This window comes from Sorex fumeus, unplaced genomic scaffold, assembly GCF_029834395.1.
Source record: "Sorex fumeus unplaced genomic scaffold, SorFum_2.1 ptg000054l, whole genome shotgun sequence".
Classification (NCBI taxonomy): domain Eukaryota; kingdom Metazoa; phylum Chordata; class Mammalia; order Eulipotyphla; family Soricidae; genus Sorex; species Sorex fumeus.
In genome coordinates this window covers 29,675,478-29,695,361 of record NW_026606111.1, presented here as the reverse complement: position 1 = coordinate 29,695,361, position 19,884 = coordinate 29,675,478, and the positions used below count along the sequence as shown (strand labels likewise).

Sequence of the window (19,884 nt, the reverse complement as noted above, 5' to 3'; positions counted from 1 at the left end):
GCATCATTGTGTGACCATCCCACTTGGCAAGGCGTGCAGACTTGGCAAGGCAAACTTGCAGGCCTTTGTTTCTGTTTGTCTGGTTCTAGTTGTGGTTTTATTTTATTCCCCCCACTCTCTTCGAGTGTGTTATTGGGGAAGAGGGGGGGAGTGTCAGTTGTCCAGGATGTACACAGCGCAGGTTCGAACTCTGCATACTCGGTGAGGTGCGCATAGAGGTTCATGATCCTTTTCATTGCACCACTTGATTTCCATGCCCACTCAGTGTGGGCATGTGGTGATGTGGAAGGATGCTCACTCAAGGTGGTGTTCGGATCGCACGCTGCAGGCAGCCAGGGTCACCCTGAGGGCTTGTGGAACACGGTGATTTAGACTTGGGACCATACACTTGCCCAGCTGGTATTCTCAGCTGCTGTGCTATTCCCTGGGCCCATCTTGAAAGGTAAAAATACACGGTAGCTGTGTGAGTTACAGGGGTTATATTTCCACCCAGGCTCCTTAGACAGCCTGGTCAGACAGAGAGAGAGCCTGAAGCCAGAGACTGGGACACCAGATTTTGAGCCAATTCCGTCACTTAGGTACTTGGTGACCCCAGGAAACCACTTTAACATTTTTTGAGCCTCATTTTTATCATCTGTAAAATGGAAATAATGAACACGAATATCTCCCAGAATGAGTGTATTAAAAGGGCTGTCTAGAAAGGCTCTTTTAGAGTTATGAAATTTAAAACCATTCTTATAATTTAAGCTTTAGAGTTGACAGGCATTTCCCTTGAACAGGGCTCTTTATTTTCTCACCTAAAAAATGTAGGAGAGGAGGTCTCTGTAGCAGTGCTCAGGAGGTCTGGGTAGCCAGCCCTGGTGATTCTTGGCCAGCTGCGATTGCAGTTCAATGCAAGGGCCTAAGGACATGGTGCTACAAGGGCCCTATGGGACCTGGATTACCCCACCCCACCCTGGAAGCCTCCAGGCTGCACCCGGTAATGTTCAGGGGACCATGTTATGCTGGGGATCTAGGCAGGTCAGCCCCAGGCAAGGCATGTACCTTAACTCCTGTACCATCTTTCTGGGCCCCTAATAGTTTTTTAAGGGAAAACCTCATTAGGCGCTAAAAAAGGATTCCATCTAAAAAAAAAAATTTTTTTTTTTTAGAAACATGCTTTTTTATTGTTTTATATCTAGCTGTTTACCTGGGCTAAAAGTCACCTCTTGATTTTACCTGCATGCCCCCAGGCTGCAACTGTGCCCAGAGCCCAGCTGAGAGCCAGCTGTGGACTCCCCATTCTCCACCAGACTTCTCAAATTTACCTTTTCCATTGGCAACTGCCCCTGCCTCCAGGCTGCCCCCCTTAATTTTGTCAACTTGGAATATCCAAATGGGCACCTCAGCGCATCCCTCCATGGAGGTGTCTGGCACACCTGTGCAGGAGAACTATTGCAGTCTTGCTCCCCAGTGACTGTTGACCCAATCTCACTGCTTTTCTGCATCAGCACAAAGCCCTCATAGCCCAGAACACCTAGTAACTATTTAATAAAGATTTTGTTACATCCATGCAAATAGGCAGAACCACTGCCAGCATTCCCAGATATGCTCTCTGCTCTCTATGCAATGTATGTGGTTCCCTCCGGGACTCAGATACCACTGGGGCCACAGGAACCTCCAGAAAGGGGTGTTGGCTCTACCAGTGTTCCCTGCGCATGGCAAGATTGTCTTATGGGTCATGGGAAGCACAGGAGCTTTGGGACTAGGTAAGCCGCATTCAGATCCTGTTATTGCCATGTGCTGGTCATGGATTTTGACTGAGCTCCAGCCTCACTGAGCCTTTGCTGTCTCATTTGGGAAATAAACATGGTGCTGGGAGAGATCAGGAGAAAGTGCTGTATTATATGCTCCTCCCCCCTCCCTGCTGGCGGCAGTTAACTTGATATCTGTTTAGATAGCCATCTCTCTCTCTCTCTCTCTCTCTCTCTCTCCCTCCCTCTTCCTCTCTCTCTTTTCTCACTCCCACTCTTTCCCCTCCTTCCCCTCCCTCCCTCCCACCCTGTCTCTCTCTCTCTCTCTCTCTCTCTCTCTCTCTCTCACACACACACACACACACACACACACCCCACATCACAAAGACTGAAATATGATCTTTGCTTAGCCTTCAGAGGAATCTTTCTGCCTTTGTTTTTCCAGTCTAAGGACAGGAACATTGTTCTGTCAGGGCAGTTTAACCTTTGGGTCTTTGGAATGCACATAGAAATACGGACATTTGGAACTTTGAATAAGACGTGCTGTAAATTGAGGTTTGTAGATTAAATAGAAGAAGAAAAATGTGTCTGTTCAAATGCTCCCAGTACTGAGAGTTTAAGTTGAATAGATTATTGTCTGGAGGAAAATTCACTTATAAATTAGACTAGGAAGAATTCATAATTGTTGCAGTTTTCATGTTAATTATTTCATGTTAAAAAAATTGTTACTGCATAAATTAACACATTCTTTCATGGAGAACATATTTTAGAAAGATTTGTTACTTTAATAACTCTTTGTGTATTAGAAATCCCAGATGCCTGTACTAATTAAATATAATCAGATTTTGGATTCAAAAAAGCACAGTAGCCATTTAACACAAACAAGCAAGCAGCTAGGTTGACAAACACAGTCAGGAAGAAGGGAATGCCTGTTTCTTTCAAATTCCCGAATCTCACAATTCAGAACTGTGAATTCAATTCCTGTCCTTCCTTTGTATTACAATGACTGGGGATTATCAGACTCAGAAAGCCAGGCGCTTCTCAGCTCAAGAACTGCAGCAGAATTATTAATCAGCCTCTTCGGAGGCCCGGTAATCCCGTGGCTAATCAAGGCTGATCCATGAGATGCCCGCCCCTCCTCCCCTGTACCCCTCCCCTGTACCCTCTGCCACCCCCACCTTGACACATGCTTTTCTTGTTCTCTGTCGGCAGCAGGATTGCTGTTTCCACACAGGGTGTTTTGACCTGAACTGCAAATGTTGTGGGTGGGGGAGGGGTCCTTTCAGTTATTCTTCCCATGCTAAAGAAGCAAATCTTCTAACAAAAAGCAAACCTTTTCCACTGCGGCCATTGTTTTAGGTTCTGAGCAGGAAGCTGGTTGGTTCTGACGGACCATGCAGCACCCTGGGCCTGGCTTCAGAGTTTATCAGCAATCTGGAGGGGCAGTTGGAAGGGCAAGGGGGGGGGAGGGGGGACGGAAAGAGGGGTGCATATATAACTCTGCGGATCGCCCCGCCCCTGCCCAGGATGGGAGTTGTCAAACTGCCCCCAGCCTGGTTCGAATCAAGCCCCCTCGATCCCGAGTTGGGTATATATTTCCATCCCGGCTGCCAAGCGCCTTCATTTGTATTCTGCAGCTCCCAGCTCCCTGGCTTCCACGGGCATTTCCGAGAGAGACTCTTTGTTTATCCGCGGGTTAACGGTGAGGGTGGACTGCCAGAGATAGGGAGACGGGTCCTTTTCCTCCCGGAAAGGGCTGCACATTACAGCGGAAAGGAAGGGGACATCCAATCACTCGCCCACCCCCAGGCTCTCTTAGGATGAAAACTGTTGGTGGGTTTCCTCTCCGCTCCTTCTCCTGCTCGCTCACGCAGCCTGGCAGGAGGGAGCAGATCACCCCGAGCCTTCACCGAGCATTCACCGCATCCCATCCCTTGCCCCTCTCGCTGTTTTATACTAGGGGTGGGCATTTCTTTCTCCTTTGTGTTGTTTTGAAATGGTCAAGAGCAGAGACCCTGGGCTGTAGACCTCACGTTTCCGAGTAATCAGCAAGAAGGAAGCAGATGGTCCCCCTCTGTGATTCCAAAGTGTGTAAATAGGAACTGCAGTCTGCCATCAAACATCAGAGCTGTCACTCCATGGCCGCGTCTTGCTTTGCTGCAGAAAGGAGCTCCTGCTCTGGTAGCATCTGGATACTCGGGGACAGGCCCGGCCCATAAAGACTGCCCTGAGATGCAAATTCTCCCTTTCTTCCAGCCAAAGAATGCGTAGCTGCGTTGTGTCGGTTTCCCCCAGAAGCACACGCAAAGGAGTGGTACAACAGTTTAGAAAAGCAGCCCCAGAGTGGTGCTTTGCTGTCAGTGCTCACTCTCTCCCTCTTATCGTGGCAGCCAGTTAGTTCCAAGCCACACCCCCACCGCCCATGCTTGCCTGTGCCTAGCTCAGTACCCTGGGGATGGGGAGAGCAGAGCTGGATTCCTGAAGTGATTGCTCTGTTGAGCTGCACTCCAGATGCCTTATTTAAGACCAGGGTCGAGTCCTTGCCCACTGCTACATACACTCAGTGCACACATGGCCCCAAATGTTGTAACCTGGCTCCTCTTGCCTTTCCTCCTGCATAGAAAGTTTACAAACACGGGCTAGGGAAGGAGCACAAAGGGTTATGGTATTTGCACTGCATGCAACTGACCCCTGTTCCATGCCCCTGCCCCTGGATACTGCTAGGTATCGTCCTGGGGGTCCTACACACTGCCTGGGTGGCCTGGGTGACCCCAACACTTCAGGGTTCTAATAGTACCAAATCCTTGCCACCCACCAATTGAACTACCCTAAGCACCGCCAGCCAATATTGCCAAGTTCAGACTTCAGTACCCAGAGCATTGCTGAGTGTGGCCCTGAATCCTTGGGTTGCTCCAGGTAACCCAAGGCACTGCAGGGCTGGAGCAGCACCAAGTCCTCTGGTTCTACCACTAAACCATCCACCCAGTTGGCCAGATATTGCAGGGACCGGGCCTGGGACCCCCTGAGCACACTTCAGGAGGCTCCCCACCATCACCAAAAGAGAATTCTTACTCACTTTGGGGATCTTGAGAAGCCGGGTCATTGCAGTTATTCAGGACTTTGCTATCATGCAGAACCAAGCAGGATTCCTGTTTCACCCGAGATAGCCCCCTCAGCTCCCTCTCCCCCAGACACTTCCCACTGATACCAGATCCCCTCAATGCTTCTTAGATTTCCTTCCTGAGAGTCACTAGATCAAAATGACATTTTTGACTTTGGTGTTGCCAGTTAATGAGTTATCATTGGTCATCTGTGGTAGGATGGTAGGGAGAAGCAGGCAGCCAGGACCTCCTTCCCTTACCTCTGGCCACCCAGTATGTGTGCCAAGGAATCAGTCCAACCTGTCACACACACACACACACACACACACACACACACACACACACACACACAGTCACCATCTGCTCCCTTCAGTCCTCTACTTGATCCTGATTTAACTGACAGGGTGGGGTAGGGGAGATGGTTATGGTTTCATTTGGGGGGCCTCTCTCACTTGTGCTTAGGACTTACCCCTGCCTCTCTACACAGGGTTCACCCCGAGGGACTTGGACCCATATCCTTGGACCCAGGCCATCAAACCTGGGTCAGTTGTGTGTAAAGTGAGAGCCTTACCTCCTGTGTCATCTCTCCAACCCTTGCAATTTGGTTTTTAATGCCCACTGGTGGGCCTTCTAGCATCTGCTGCATGGTCCAAATTGGTCCCTGTGAACTATTCTCACCCCCTTCAGCCTGAATCTTCCCACAGACTCAGCCACAACACACCCAGAACCCTGGGTCCTCGCCTGGCTAATCAGCTCTTGGCTTCACAGTCTGATCAGGCCCTGCCTCTGGTTCCTGGTTCTTGTCTCCGTTGGCTGACTTGACCCCCCTCCACCCATTTCCCTGGTGGATTGGCCTCCCTCCCTCCCTCCCTCCCATCTCTGTGCTCCTCAGACTCCCTGTTCACTACTGAGTGTTTCAGATGAAATACCCTCTCCATCCATCACCGCATCATTTACTTTTCTCATGTTTTTTTTTTAATGTGTTGCTAAAACCTTATGGCTTTAAGTGGATATTTTATCAGAATGTGTCTTCAGGAATAACTGGAAATCGCACAATTCTATCACTCAAGGCTTACTTGGAAAATTCGAAAGTCATTTCTTTGACCTGGGTGTGAAAATTCTGAGTTGTGCTTTGCCAGATTTTCTTGGGTTTGAAGTCATTGTTTTGTTTGAATGACCACCAAGTTCCAGGTCAGGTCAGCTTTGATTTTACCTCCTTCCCAGGATATCCTGTCCTGGTCCTGCTTCGTCACCCCTCCTTGCCCCAGTGTAATCAGCTTCCCGATGTTGGCAGAATTTATAATTTTCTTTTATTCCCCAGGGTAGTTGTAAAATGGAAGTACTTCACATTACTTAATACTAGGTGCAGTAATTTGCAGAATTTGTAGATTTGAAATTAAAGAGGGCTCTAGATGGACCTTTGGTTCAGAAAACAGTATCTGTTGTTGATGCTAATGCCTTTCTTCCAGGAAATGCAATCAGGGCACCATTTGTATTCTCTGCAGGAAGGATTTGGCTTCTTTTAGCCTGCGCTGGCTTGGCCGTCTCCACCTTGGCCCAGTTTTAAGCCAGAGGGGATATGTTCTGAGACTGGGTTGTGGAATTGGCCTGGGCACCAGGAAGTTTTAAAAAATGAAAAGGCTCAATAGTCAGCACTCCACCTAGGGCTGGAAATGTGAGTGTGGCCACACCCAGATCCATCCTGGCCTGAGCCTCATCCAGGAAGAATCATGGCTCCCTCACCCAAGCACCTGAACTTGTCACTCAGGCTACCCAGGTAGCTACTTCCTCTATCCCCGGCCTTCTGAGTTAGCACTATAGAGTAGCTGGCCTTTGGTTGTACCTGTGTGCTATCCTCCCAGCTGCCTTGGAAGGTTTAGGACAGGAGGTGACGTGTGCTTGGTTCTTTTTAGGGTGCTTCCCACTGAACTGGAGAGTTATTAATGAATGAATGCTCAGGAAGTTCTCAGTGATGGACTGATGGATGTACTGGGTTTTCTACCTTGTCTTTTTCTTCTCAGTTTGGAGAACCTTGGCTGACTGTTCAAACATTGTTACAGGGTCAGATATTGTATTAGCTCCCTTATGTCAATCATGCCATTTTCACCACAAACTTACCTGCTGACTTTCCACCTGACATACACACCAGGAGCTGAGAATAGAGAATGCTTCCATTGGAGACACCTCACTCAGTCCTGTGTACAAGCCGGCTGTATCCCAGTCTGAAGCTGCTCCCCTATTTAATTGCACCCGCCTTCCACAGTGACCCCTGTGGCCCAGCTCAGCCCAGAGGTAGACCCCTGTGCTTTGTCTCTTAAGAGTATTTGCTCCTCATTTTCAGGCTACCTAATGTACAGTTCAGGGCAGGAGGTAAATGTGGGGTGAAAGTGTCTGCACTCTGCATTTGGGCATCTGAAACGGCCCTGCCATCATCTAAAGGAGTATTTCTCAACCAGAGGCCAGAATGGCCTGCTGTGGTCCTCAGGATATATATTCCAATGGGCCACTGGTGAAAATTGTATAAATAAATGGGGGGTAAGGGAGGGCCATACCTCACAGCATGAGACTAATGGCCTAACCTGTAGGACAGGAAGGAAACAAGGTCAGAAAGAGGCCACAGTCAGAAACACTGTTTGAAACGCACTGGACTAATATATAAAGTACATTAAACCTCTGATCAAACAAGAACTGTGTTCTGAGGTGACTGGCCTGCCATTAGAGGCAGATGACCTGCACTGGGCCTAGGAATGGGGATGAGCCTGTCTTCATTCCTGATTTATGGAATTTAGCTGATCACCATGTGTCCATTTAAAAATCAGAGAGCGAGAGCTCAAGACTAGAGCTCAAGCTTTGCACTGTTTTTTTTTAAACTGATAAAATTTTATTTTTTAATTATTTCCAAACTTGATAGAGAAATGGATCAGCCCTTCCAGCTAGTTGCACTGATTGAAGAAAATATTCAAAGCTACTTCATGGAAATTATATAGTTTTCCTAATTTAACACTTGGGATGGACACATCAAGTCTAAATATCATAACCATTATTTTTTTTTCTGAATTCTTAGTTAGGCCCCATGATTTACAATGCTGTTAGTAACAGAGTTCCAGAAATAGGGTTCCAACTCCAAACGCACCACCAGTTAACGTCTCTCCATCTCTGTCCCAAGCTTTCCTCTCACCTATCACCCTGCCTCCCCAGCAAACTCATTTTTTAAATTTAATTATTATACTCTGGGTCACATGTTTACAGTCATATTGACTATTATGGCACTGATAATTCCAACTACTTAAGAAGCAACCTTAAGATTGAGCTGCCAGACATTTTATCCCAGCAGGCCTCTTCCTGGTCACTGTGTCTCCCTCTCACCTGCCCAGGTACTCCTGTGTTTGGGCTGAAAAGGCCCAAACCGTTGCTGAGTGCAGGTTTACCAGCCACAAGGCACCCTCATTTTGGAGTGTGAAATTGGTTTTCAAAGCAGACAGCCAGTGGAGGAGCATCTAAAAGAAATATTGATGTGATAGCGGTGTGCTAACAAGAAAGACTCTACAATGGAGCTTGGCTTCACTCCTCCACAGCTCCCGTGCTGACAGGTTTTGCCAATGACTAGCCGTGACCATGACCTTCCGTGTAAGGACCCAGCAGCGATGGCCTTTGTCCATCCCCGATTAATGCCTCCTTAAACCCCCACCTGGGGACGTGCAGGTAGGAAAAAAGCGAGAGGGAATGATCTGAGCTGAACCTTTCTTTCCCCTCTCCACCCTGGGCCACAAGGAAGTACAGGGCCATCTCAGCCTTTAGGTCTCTCTTCTCTTCCACCGGTGACTTGTCCTAGGGGGGGAGGTGGAAGAGGAGGCGGCCACCCCCAGGCTGGGTCCCAGGCGAGCCTCAGGAGCGGGTGACGATGTTGGGGGGCATGAACCCCGTGTCCCCCAGGGTCCAGAGCACCACCCGCCCGTTGGGCCGGACTAGCAGGTGGGTGATGCTGCCGTTGCGGACCGAAAGGCGGCACCAGCCTTCGGGCGGGAACTGCAGCGCCCGGCACACCAGGTAGCGGATGACGTTCGCGTGGCAGATGAAGATCTCGTAACTGTCCTCCAGCTGCTGGCTGTCGGCGCGGTGGATGTAGTTCTGGAAGGCGGCCTCGAGGCGGGCCCGGTCCTTGGAGAGCCGCGCCGCCTCCGACTCGCTGCGGGGCTCCGGGGGGTCGGGCTCCACGGGGAAGCCTTCCCGCAGCAAGTCGGTGCTGGCTGTCTGGACGCCCGGCAGGTGCTTGCTGATGATGTCGGTGGTTTCGATGGCGCGGGTCATGGACGAGTGCACGATCTGACTGAACCTGAGGCCCAGGCTGGCGAGCCGGCGGCCCGTCAGCTCGGCCTGCTGGCGACCCAGGGCCGTGAGGGTGCGGTCCTTCTCCAGGTCGGCGTCCTTGTGGTACTGGGAGTGCCGGATGAGGAAGATGTGCCGGCTGGCCGTGGCGCGGTCGCCCGACGCCAGGCCCCTTTCCCCTGGCAGGAGGGGCGGGGGCGGCGGGTGTCGCTGGTCCCAGTTGGGGTCCCAGGCGCCGTACCCGGAAGACCCGGATCCCGCCTTCGCCGCTGGCACCTCGGCCCCCCAAAACTCTGCATCCCCACCCATGTGGGACTTGCCCACGGCCGCGGTGGAGAAGAGCAGGGCAGCCGAGCCCGCCGCCAGGCCGCAGGCTGCCATCTGCAGCACCCGCCGGAACGACATGGTGCGCGGCACAGCGGCGCGGCAGGCTCCTCGGCACCGCGGCACCGGCCACGCAGGCGCTCTGGGCCCGGGACGGAGCGTGGCGAGGGACACGCTTGTGTGCGCGTTTGCTTCCTGCGGGTGCGTGGCATTGCACTGAGCGTTTGCTTTGCGTGGGGGGCGAGGGGGGAGGGGGGAATCGTGGGTTTGATCACTGGTGTCACGTGTTGCCCCCACACTGCAGGGTTGTGATTCCCTGAACACCAGAGAGAGAGAGAGAGAGAGAGAGAGAGACTGTGTGTCTGTGTGTAGTTGGGGGCGGGGGGCATAAACTCCCAGCCGTGGTTTCGATCCCTGGTATCACATGTTGCCTCAGCGCTGCAGGTATTGCGATTCCCTGAGCACCACTGTGTGTGTGTGTGTGTGTGTGTGTGTGTGTGTGTGTGTTTGTAGTTGGGGGCGGGGGGCATAAACCCCCAGCCGTGGTTTTGATCCCTGGTATCACGTGTTGCCCCCGTGCTGCTGGTGTTGCGATTCCCTGAGCACCACAGAGTGTGTGTGTGTGTGTGTGTGTGTGTGTGTGTGTGTGTGTGTGTGTGTGTGTGTGTGTGTGTGTTGGGGGGAGAAAAAAAAGAAAATATAAGAGCCACTGAGTCAGCGTAGCCCAGAGTATGGGAAGATCAGTTTATTCCCGCGCCTGTAAAGGAGGTAGAAAGCTATGCAAGCAGTTTTCTAGCACTGCAGAGTGTGGGAACGCTTTTCTCTGTAGTTTGATTAATCTGTGGAATGGAAGAGAATGTCTTCGGCCATCGACAGGTTCGATAAATTCCTGGGTTGACCTTCTTTTTTGCCCGTGAAAGCTGTTGGTGTTTAAGCAGGCTTGGGCATGGCCCTGTGTGGAAATGTAAGGGTCAAACATTGTCTCCCCGCTCTCAGAATTAACATTCTGTTCAAGGGAGCGTAGGTGGAGCTAGTCGAAAGATGTGTTGGAGACGGGGCATGGCAGCTGAGTACACAGCAAGCACTGGGGCTCTCTTGGTGGAAATTCCACCGTTTCCCCACATCCTTTATCACAGTCTTTTCTTCTCTGCAGGTTCATTTTTCTCATCTATACAACAGGGTTGTTAGTGGTATCTAACTCTCTCGTGTAAGGCAGTCAGCAGGTGCTTGCCCCTCAGAGGCATTCCATGTATTAGTGTGGTGGAAGACACCGTTAACATTAATCAGTTATTTGGGCATTAGCTCGAAGGGTTTGCAAGAGCTCAAGGACAGCTGGACCTGGAAAGGGCGGGAATTGAACTGAGTGGGCTTTATGTTTATCAGGTGGAAGCAGAGAGGACATTTTGAGCAAGCTAATGAAAAGAAGCTAGTGTGGCTTGCCAAATGAGGAGTGCGGGTTATGGAGCAGCAAATGAGACTAGGCTAACTGTGTGTTTGGGGAGCAAGAGCTAATGTTGACTGGATCAGAGGGTCCTTGAAAAGCAGGTGGAGATTCTCTACTTTTGAGAAATCAACCTGTTCTTCACAGTTTGTCTCCTCCCAAGTTGCCCTGGTGGTCATGATGTAGGCTCACCCAGTATGAAGGTCAAGGAAAAAGAGCCAGGTGGGATGGGGTGTCACCACCCCTCTGTTCACAAGTTTCAATGGTTTCCCGACACTGGGGACGGGCTGTGAAAGCCTTGGTGTGCCTTGCACAGCCCGTACGATCTATCCTTGTCGTCTGCTTTATTATTCTTCAGAGCACTTGTCACTGTCTGCCATGTATGTAATAGCCACTCATTCGTTTTATCTTCTTCCCACACTAAGCTGCAAGCCCTGTGGCAGCCAGAGGTTGGGTTCCCTGTTGTCCTGAGCCCTAATAATAGTGCCAGCCACATGAAGAATGCAGTAGCAATGTGGTAGTAAGACAGCAAGAAAAGCAGCCTGGTGGAGGCTTGCATTGTTTAATGGACACAGTCTCTCTTCACTTACAACACGGATGGTTTCTCAGCTCCCTTTAGTTTTGCTTTGTTTGTGGTTTGGGGGGCACTCCTAGTAGTACACAGCAGACTGCATGGTGCCAGGGTTGTGCCCAGAAATCCCGCAGGTGAAGCAGGAGCTCCCGCCTTTTGAGCCCTCTCCCAGGCTCACGTGGCTTATTTTAAGCATGATCGAGTTCACCTGTAGTTAAAAGAAAAAGCTAGTTAGTCACTAAGCAGACCCAAGGAAAGGATTTTCTCCTTTCTTTCTTTGTGTATGTTCCCAGCACCTCTGGCCACCTTGTCTTTCTGCTCATATAACCTCACGGCCCAGTGAACTGAGCAAAGTGTGGGGCTCTGTGAGCCTCACAGAGATTCACCCCCACCCGAAGAGAATCTGAGCATACATCCACTTGACCCTGAAAACACAGTTTTCCAGGTGTTCTCCAGTTTCATGGTGAGTGTCGGGTGCTTTCTACTGTAGTTGGCAGTTGCTATGCCTGCATCTAGATGGTGTCAGACCATGATACTAGTCATGGAGAAAAAAAATAGACTCTCTAGAGAGTAGGGAAAATACCATAAGCTGACCATAAGCTCCACAACAAGCCCGGTTATTCAACCTGGAAGGGGGGGGGCACAGTGGGAGACAGAGAGGGCGATGATTGACTTTTATTTATTCATTCACTCAGCACCTCTTTTCTGGTCCTCTGTGCTCAGTACTGGACCCTCCTCCCGCTGCCCCAAGACATGACTTTTTTTCTTTTTTTGCGGGGGGGGGGGGGGGGCGGTTCATGCTGTTGGTAGACAGACAGGTCATTCTGTCATTCTCATTCTACTGAGAGCAATGAGCTTCGGGCAATAAATGGATTCATGACCCTTGAATAGTCACACCACAAAGAACCACAAGATGTTCTGGCAGCTCAGAGCAAGGGGACTGGCCTCTGTGTTAGAGCTCGGGGAAAGAGTTCCCTGTGAAGGTTACACTCACGCTGGAGCAGAGGATTTTTAGCAGGGGGAACATGCTGCCCACCGCCAGGGCCCAGCAGCCCGTCAGCTCAGTCAGAGAAATTCAACAGAGAGGTTAGAGCTAGGGAGGAATATCCCAGGAAAGCAAGGAGATACTGACAAGTTGAAAGCAAGGACCAGATTGTGTCTGCGGGCTCAAGTGGAAGGTCACTATAGGAGTTCAGGCAGATGACAGTGAATAAATGAGGACCAGAGTGAGGAGAGGGAAGAGGAAGAGGAATGGACACATCCTGGGGTATGAAATGGACTAAATATGGAGAATGATAAAGCAGCAGAGACCAGAGGTGCTTTCAGAAGGATTTATTGCTCCTTCTCCAGGCAGGCACTGTGCTGCTAGCTGCACACAATGATGAAAACAAATAGAGACAGCATCCTCCTCCACATGCTGGTATCTTCAGTGGGGGCGGCAGAAGGCAGCAAAATCTGACAAAGGAGCAGAATTGTGGGGAAGATGAATTTGGGATGTGGTACCTGAGAACCCCAACCCCAGACCTCCCTTGGAGAGGCTAAGGGGGAAAGTGTACAGATCGGGAACAAGGAGAGGACCCACCTGGTACTCAGGTGCAGGAATTGGGAGATATGTAGAAGCCAAAGAAAAAGTGAGACCCCTTGATACATGGAGCTCAGGACCCTTCTTCATTTCACACCTCAGCAGAATTGAGAGACAGAATTGAGGTGCATATAAGAAGTTCCTATTCAAAACATTCATATGGAAACCAGAGAGATAGTTCAGGAATGATAGCACTCATCTTTGAATGCAGCCGACCCTGGTTTGATCCTCAGCACCACACATGGTTCACTGAATACCACCAAAAGTGATCCCTAAGAAGAGGCAAGAGTAAGCCCTGAGCACTCCTGTGTGTGACTCAAAAATAAAATAAAGAAAATAAAGATAAAACACTGGTTATGGGGACCCTGGATGTGTGGTGATGCAGTAGAGTACTTGCCTTGCATGCTCGAGGCCCTGACCTCCATCTCCAGCACTGCTCAATAAATAAAGCAGATATGTTTACTCAACACAGAGAGTGATTTAACTGAAGCTACTGGGAGGGATCTCTCCCAGGGAAGTAAATGACTGAAGTACAGCGAGACTCTTACCTGTAGAGTGGTTCTAACACCTGGGCCCCAGGGACAGGCGCCCAGCCAAGCTTTCAGCAATGAGTGTTCCCAGGGAGTCTGGTTACACTGCAGACACCACTGAGGAAACATTCTGGGAAAAGATGTTGGGGCTCAAAGCCATATAGACCATGGCTTCTGGGCTTGCTTTACTCTCCTTAACTGTGTATGTTTTTCCATGGAAAATTTTTAAGCCAGATGATGAAAATTCCTTTATTTTTCCCCTTTATCTGAATGATGTTACCATGCTCTCCAGTGCCTATGCCTGGGCAGTCCAGATCCCCATCCCTCCAGCGTCATCTACCACATCTCCAATAAAGGGAAGGGGAGAGACATTTGTGTTGGCATCAAAATCCTGCTCCTGAACTGGAGAAATTTAAGAGGAGACAGCTCGTTACATAATATGTGGTCTCATGGCAGGGGCTCCTCTTCTCTACCTGTCAGGCTGTTTGGAACAGCCTTCTCCTCTTGTGACCCTCTTAATAGATCTGTTGCATAGCTAATCAAATATATTTGAATGATAATTTACTGATTAGAAGTCCAAAAGAAGTTTATTTTAAAATACAGTTTTTAAGATTGTCCCCAGTCTCCACATTCTGTTATGTAATCCTCTCTGGCTTTGTGATCCACAGTTAAAAGAAACATGGGTTTAGATGACACCTCTGAACCTAATTATATGCCCATCTTGAGATTCAGGGGGAAAATCTGGTAGGAATAGAAGTTGATTTGTAAGTGAAAGGACAATGTTTATACTCTAGAGGAACTTCCAGGCTTTTTTTTATTTGGTTCGTTTTAGGGCCACACCTGGAGGTGCTCAGGGATCACTCCTGGGCATCCTCCTGGACCATATGTGATGCTGATGATTGAATGGTATCTGCCTAACTAGGAGAGAGCTCCTGGTAGCCCTGTGGGGTTGTATAGATTGAATACTAGACTTCCTTGAGCATAGAGTGGGGCCTGCGGTGTGGAGAGTATGTGGCCTTCTCTCCAAAGACCCCTGCCTAAGACCCAGAGAAACTCCTTCATTTCTGATCTGCCTTTGCACCCCAGGAGAGGGGAAACCAAACTGAAGGGAAAATAGAGGTAGAGAACTGAGTAGAAGACTGAGCATCAGATTTCTTCTTTTCACTTGAAAAAGGGTTAAGGATTTGTAACTTAACTGCTGCTCCTTTCCTTAAAAAAGGAAACACAAATTCTCTTTAGAGGAACATCTTTTGTCAACAATGGCTGCTGTTTTTAACAGAGAAAATGAGTAAAGTCAGACAAAGACATTCTTCATTTTCCCCCCTCCGAAATATGTTAAGTATAAATCTTGGAAAGACAATTGTACAAAATGACTGACTTTCAGCTTCTATTAATAAGTCAAAGCTCATATATATGTAATTTCTGTTGGCAATCTATGTGGTTTTTGTTTTAACTTATTTTTGAAGATCTGTATTTATCATTCTTGCTAATAGATGATATAATGAGAAACTAATAATACAAATTAGTATAGCTGGCTGATATGTTGACACCTAAGGGTTGTTTTTTTTAACTGGAGTTTTAAAATCTCCTCAGAAAATCCAAAATGACCTTGTCCAAATGTTTTGTAATTAACTGTCAGAAGCTAACACCTTTACCACCATTTCAAAAAAGAGGAGAAAAATCCTCCTTTGCTCATCCTCTTTTTATTTACTGGATTCGTCTGAACACTAGAGAAAAAATGTCCTCTTCGCTTCTGAGATGGACATAGATTTCCAAGTTACTTGGCCCAAGAAATGATTTAAATAGGAAGGAATTTGATATACCTTTAATTCTCGGAAATAAGAGAACTCCTGCTGAGGTTTGGTTCAGGGCAAAGTCTGCTCTTCACGCTAAAGAAAATCTATCACATTAATCCCAGAGGCCCAGAATCCAAAGCTGCGTGAACAGAATGCTCAAGTCCAAGGTGAGGAGAATGCTTTGAAAGAAACTTTAAAAACAGAATGGCTGTTCAGAGAATATCATTCCTTGTGTGGAATCATGCAGCATTAAGAACAGATAAAAATAATTATTTATGCTTTAAGAGCTGCACAATAAAATATGAAAAAAATCTGGCTAAATACAAATAGCTGCATAAGAGAAAAAGAGAACTATAGAATAATGTCTCTTTTTTTCAGTGTTAATGTGAGCTGCCGCATAATGAAATAGTAGGAGATTTTTTTTTATTTCACTTCACACCGGCATAGAAGAGATGAGAGGAAAATTATATTGCCAGATAATGCCAGGATAGATTTGCTAAAGATGTTATCATGTACTGTATTTAAAGCAAAAATCTAATTGCTGTAATTTATCATACTCTGGTTATTAAAACTGTGCTAATTTAGAGATTTTAGTCATTTGCCATGTTTGTATATTGTGAATTTTTGTAGATGAGACTATAAAAATTTCTAAGTTTTTTCAGCCTTTGCATGGTATTTTTAGGAGTTCCTGAGTAAAATTAACATCTTTAAATATATCGTATTTACATCAGTAATAAAAATTCCTTATGTTTTTCCTTTAGTTGGTTCAGTGAAATACCTGGAATTGGTGAGTCTGAGGTGTGAGAGTCCAGGTCATTGAACAATGTTAATTCCCTGTACACACATCTAATTTTACATAGAGCAAGGTGAATTTCACTCTCATAATTTGGATTGGAGGAAGATCTGTTTAATGGTTTAAGAAATTGGAGAGGAAAGATTCTGTTGATTTTAGTACGCATTTGCTCCTTGATCTTGAGAAATCAGTCTCCTAAGACAATCACTGGAATAAAATTTCTCTTTAAAAACACACATAATACTTTCCCTGGACAATAGGAATAAGGCAGAGAGGTAAGCAAAGGGCTGCACAGTATAGATGTAAAAATAAAACATCTCAGAATGAAAGCATGGCCGTTCTTGGAGGGAGCGCAGAGCTTGGGGGAGGCACGTAGCCTGCAGTGAAATCATCTGTCCACTGTGGGTGTGGGAGGAGGCCTTGGGGAAATAGAACCATTTCAACACATGGGCCACTTGTCTCCACCCTGGAAGCAACACAGTGGTTCAATTTGATTTCAGCACACCTCATAAAAGGAAACTGCCATCTATATGCCAAAGGCTTTGTGAGAGTAGCCCTGGGGTTTAAAACTATTTGTTAAAATACAGTCTTATTTCAAAGCAAAAGAAAATACATGAAAATTAGTGTCATAGGCCAGGCTGATAGTTCAAAGGGTTAAGCACATGCTTTGCATGCCTAAGACCTAGGCTCGATCCCAGGCACCACATGGTCCACTGAGTACCCCCAAGTAACCACCCCACACACCTGTCATCAAAAAGTGGGGCCAAAAAATTTAAAAAGTATCCTACATGGCCAGAGAGATGGTACAGCAGATAGGCTGATTTCCTTGCACATGGCTGATCCGGATTCAATCTCCTGCATTCCATATGGTCCCCAAGACCTCCGGGAGTAATTCCTGGGTTTATAACCAGGAATAAGCCCTGAACACTGCCAGATGTGACCCCAAAACAAACAAAAATGTAGTATCCTAGATCAAACTGATGGTGTTCTTTGAGGTCCCAGATTCAGGTTCTAGAAGCCAGAGCTTTAAGGGGCTTTGAAGTTCAGCCTATTAAAGGCTTTTAATACTGTTTTGTGTTTTGGGGCCACACCCAGCAGTGTTTAGGGACTTCTCAGAGCATGTTGCTCTAGAGGCCATGTGGTGCCAGGGGCAGAACCTGATCCTCCAGCATGCAGAACGTGTGCCCCAGCTCTCTCTGGCCCCTTCAGTAGATGGACGTGGTTAAGGTCCCAGGGCCAGCTGTAGACCCTGAGTCTCTGTCAGTCCTAGTCCAGTCCTTGTGTACCCTTCTTCCTGTCCTGCTCTCCTAACCTGTTCCCCGAAGAGCAATTTCCTTTGGTTTCCTCGTCCCCGCCCTTCCCAGGGGACCCCGGTGTTCTCAGCCTAACAAGTAACCAGGTGTTCTTTCTGCAGGTGCAAAGTTCCCCATTAAGTGGACGGCCCCCGAGGCAGCCCTGTATGGGCGGTTCACAATCAAATCTGACGTGTGGTCTTTTGGAATCTTACTCACAGAGCTGGTCACCAAAGGCAGAGTGCCGTACCCAGGTAAGAGTATCCCCCCCACACACAATTGGCTAAACCTCATCCAGTTTGCCATTAAGCCCCATCCTCAGCTCTCAGCCCTGTATGCAATTTGGAGATGGGTCCTCAGCCAGAAAGGGAGAGCTGGGAGCCACCAGCCTAGAGCAAGAAGAGCTCCCGGGAGCCGTGTGCCAGGCTGGATGTCATTAGCAGCAGGTCTGAGTGCTTCAGCCCACCCCAATGCAGGGACAAACTCCTCTCTCCATAGAAGCGGCTCCCAGGGCAAAAATGCTCCTGGCAGAATGTTCTCCCAAACAGACTTTGCAGACACTTCTGGGCAAGAGCAAAGTGCCCAGTGCTTTTTGATTATACAGTAGCACTGACCCACGGAGCAAACCTGGCGGGAAGATGCCAGAACCTGCTCTCTCTGCGGGTCTCAGCTCCAGATGGCCAGAGAGCGCAGCAGCACATAGGAAATGCCATTTAGAGGCCGTTCCCTGCCCATTTCTGAACAGTTGAAAATGTGCAGTGCCAAAAAGGCAGGAAGAATATCAGGAAACTGGAGCTTCTTTCAATCCTGGAATTTTTCTCAATGACCAGCTTTCTGGCTCTGCCAAGAAACCACAGGTTTTCAGTTATCTCTGCTTAATGTGATTCATTTAGACAGAGGATGATGTCAGGGACACGCGTGCCATTTCACCGTCACGCTTTGGTAGTCATAGCACAGCCACAATCGGCGTCCTGAAATGTTAAAGGCATATTTTTCTGCTAGCACTGAGAGTAGAAAGAGCACAGCTCCCCCTCTTCGCCTTGCCGAACAAAGAAACCAAACAAAACAAAGAAAGCCACCATCAAGTGATAGGGGAGATTAATGAGGGATCTGGGGGGCTCTTGCAAATCCTGGCTTTCTAATCGCATCTTTGTGAGTCAGGGGAGCCGGTGAGGGCAAATTAATTTGTAATCTCTTTGTTCCTTCACACAATTGTCTCTGGTCATCTTCACTCAGAGGACACACACAAAGAGCGTCTCTTTCCACTCGGCTGCAGCCTGGAGACTCCTCGGAGAGCCGGGCTGGCACAGGAACAACACTGACAAGTTCCCTGGCTCTGAAGTCCATGCACAGGCATTCGGAACTGCAGGGGGAAGTCAGTGCTGTGGGTGCCATGGCATGGGCTACTCCCAGAGCACACACTCAGGCCGCCGGGGAATAGCCAACCCAGGAGAGAGGGCCGCTCTCCCTGCAGGGCCCGGGAGCACCTGATTGGGCTTTTCAGAGTTTGCTTCTCTAGGGAGAAAATTTGTTCCGGTTCCAAATTTCAAAGATGTCAAAGCTCCTCGTTTTTTGTTTTTTGTTTTTTTTTTATTGTCTGAATATTGAGCTGATTTCACTCTGAGCCTCCAGGTTGCCAGTCACCCCACATGTTACAGGATAATACTTGAAGACAGGTCACTGTTTCCTTTAAATAGTTCGGGCAAAGCTTTTCCTTGCAGCCACACCAAAGGGATGTTTATTTTTCAGGGTACAGAAACCCAGACAAAGTAGTAGGGGCAGGGATCTCGGAGAAGGAAGGAAGGTATGCATTCCAGAGGGAGCCTCTTTAATAAGTTGGATTTGGCATCAGGAAAGCAGCCTCATTTTCTCGCTCAGAGTAGAATTCATTCATTTATTCATTCATTCATTTCCACGTAATATCAGTACATGTGAACTGTGTAGCAATTTGCACTTCCCAAGAAAATTAAGTGCAAATGAGACATTCAGGCTCTTAGCAAACTTGCCTTGAACTCGACTCTCTTTTAGGTGCTAGAATGGGGCAGTGAGCAAATAAACAAATGCAGTCACTTCACTCCTGGAACTTACCATTAGATAGATAAAATAGGCATCAAGCCCAGGAGAAAATCTGCCTTATTAGTTATTTTCAGAGGAAGTCCTTAAAGGGAGAGGTCACTCAAATCTAGCCACTATGGCCCCCGTGTTCATTCTGGTAATGGAGTCTAGGACTTAGTGAGATGGTGAAGAAGGGAATTTAGAATGAGAAGTAGGTCCAGGTGAGTGTGCACAGTTCTGTCCTGTCAGTGATGCCAGGATAGGGGCACTGGAAGCTTTCATTCTGCAAGGGCAGTTTGGGGGACTGTGTCTGAGATAATTGCCTGAAGGAGAAGATGGG

General features: G+C 48.1%; 2 protein-coding genes across 2 annotated transcripts in view; one reads left to right on the top strand and one right to left on the bottom strand.

Annotated features, from left to right (window-relative positions):
* Nucleotides 1–19,884, top strand: part of FYN (FYN proto-oncogene, Src family tyrosine kinase) — a 121,614-nt gene that overhangs the window by 90,435 nt on the left and 11,295 nt on the right. Inside the window, exon 11 of the mRNA XM_056125010.1 lies at nucleotides 17,612–17,743. Within this exon, the coding sequence (XP_055980985.1) occupies nucleotides 17,612–17,743 (132 nt within the window). The remainder of the gene's footprint in view (nucleotides 1–17,611; nucleotides 17,744–19,884) is intronic.
* LOC130033353 (serine/threonine-protein phosphatase PGAM5, mitochondrial-like) lies at nucleotides 8,720–9,565 on the bottom strand. Its single transcript, XM_056125011.1, has one exon. The coding sequence runs from the start codon at nucleotides 9,563–9,565 to the stop codon at nucleotides 8,720–8,722; it is 846 nt and encodes a 281-aa protein (XP_055980986.1).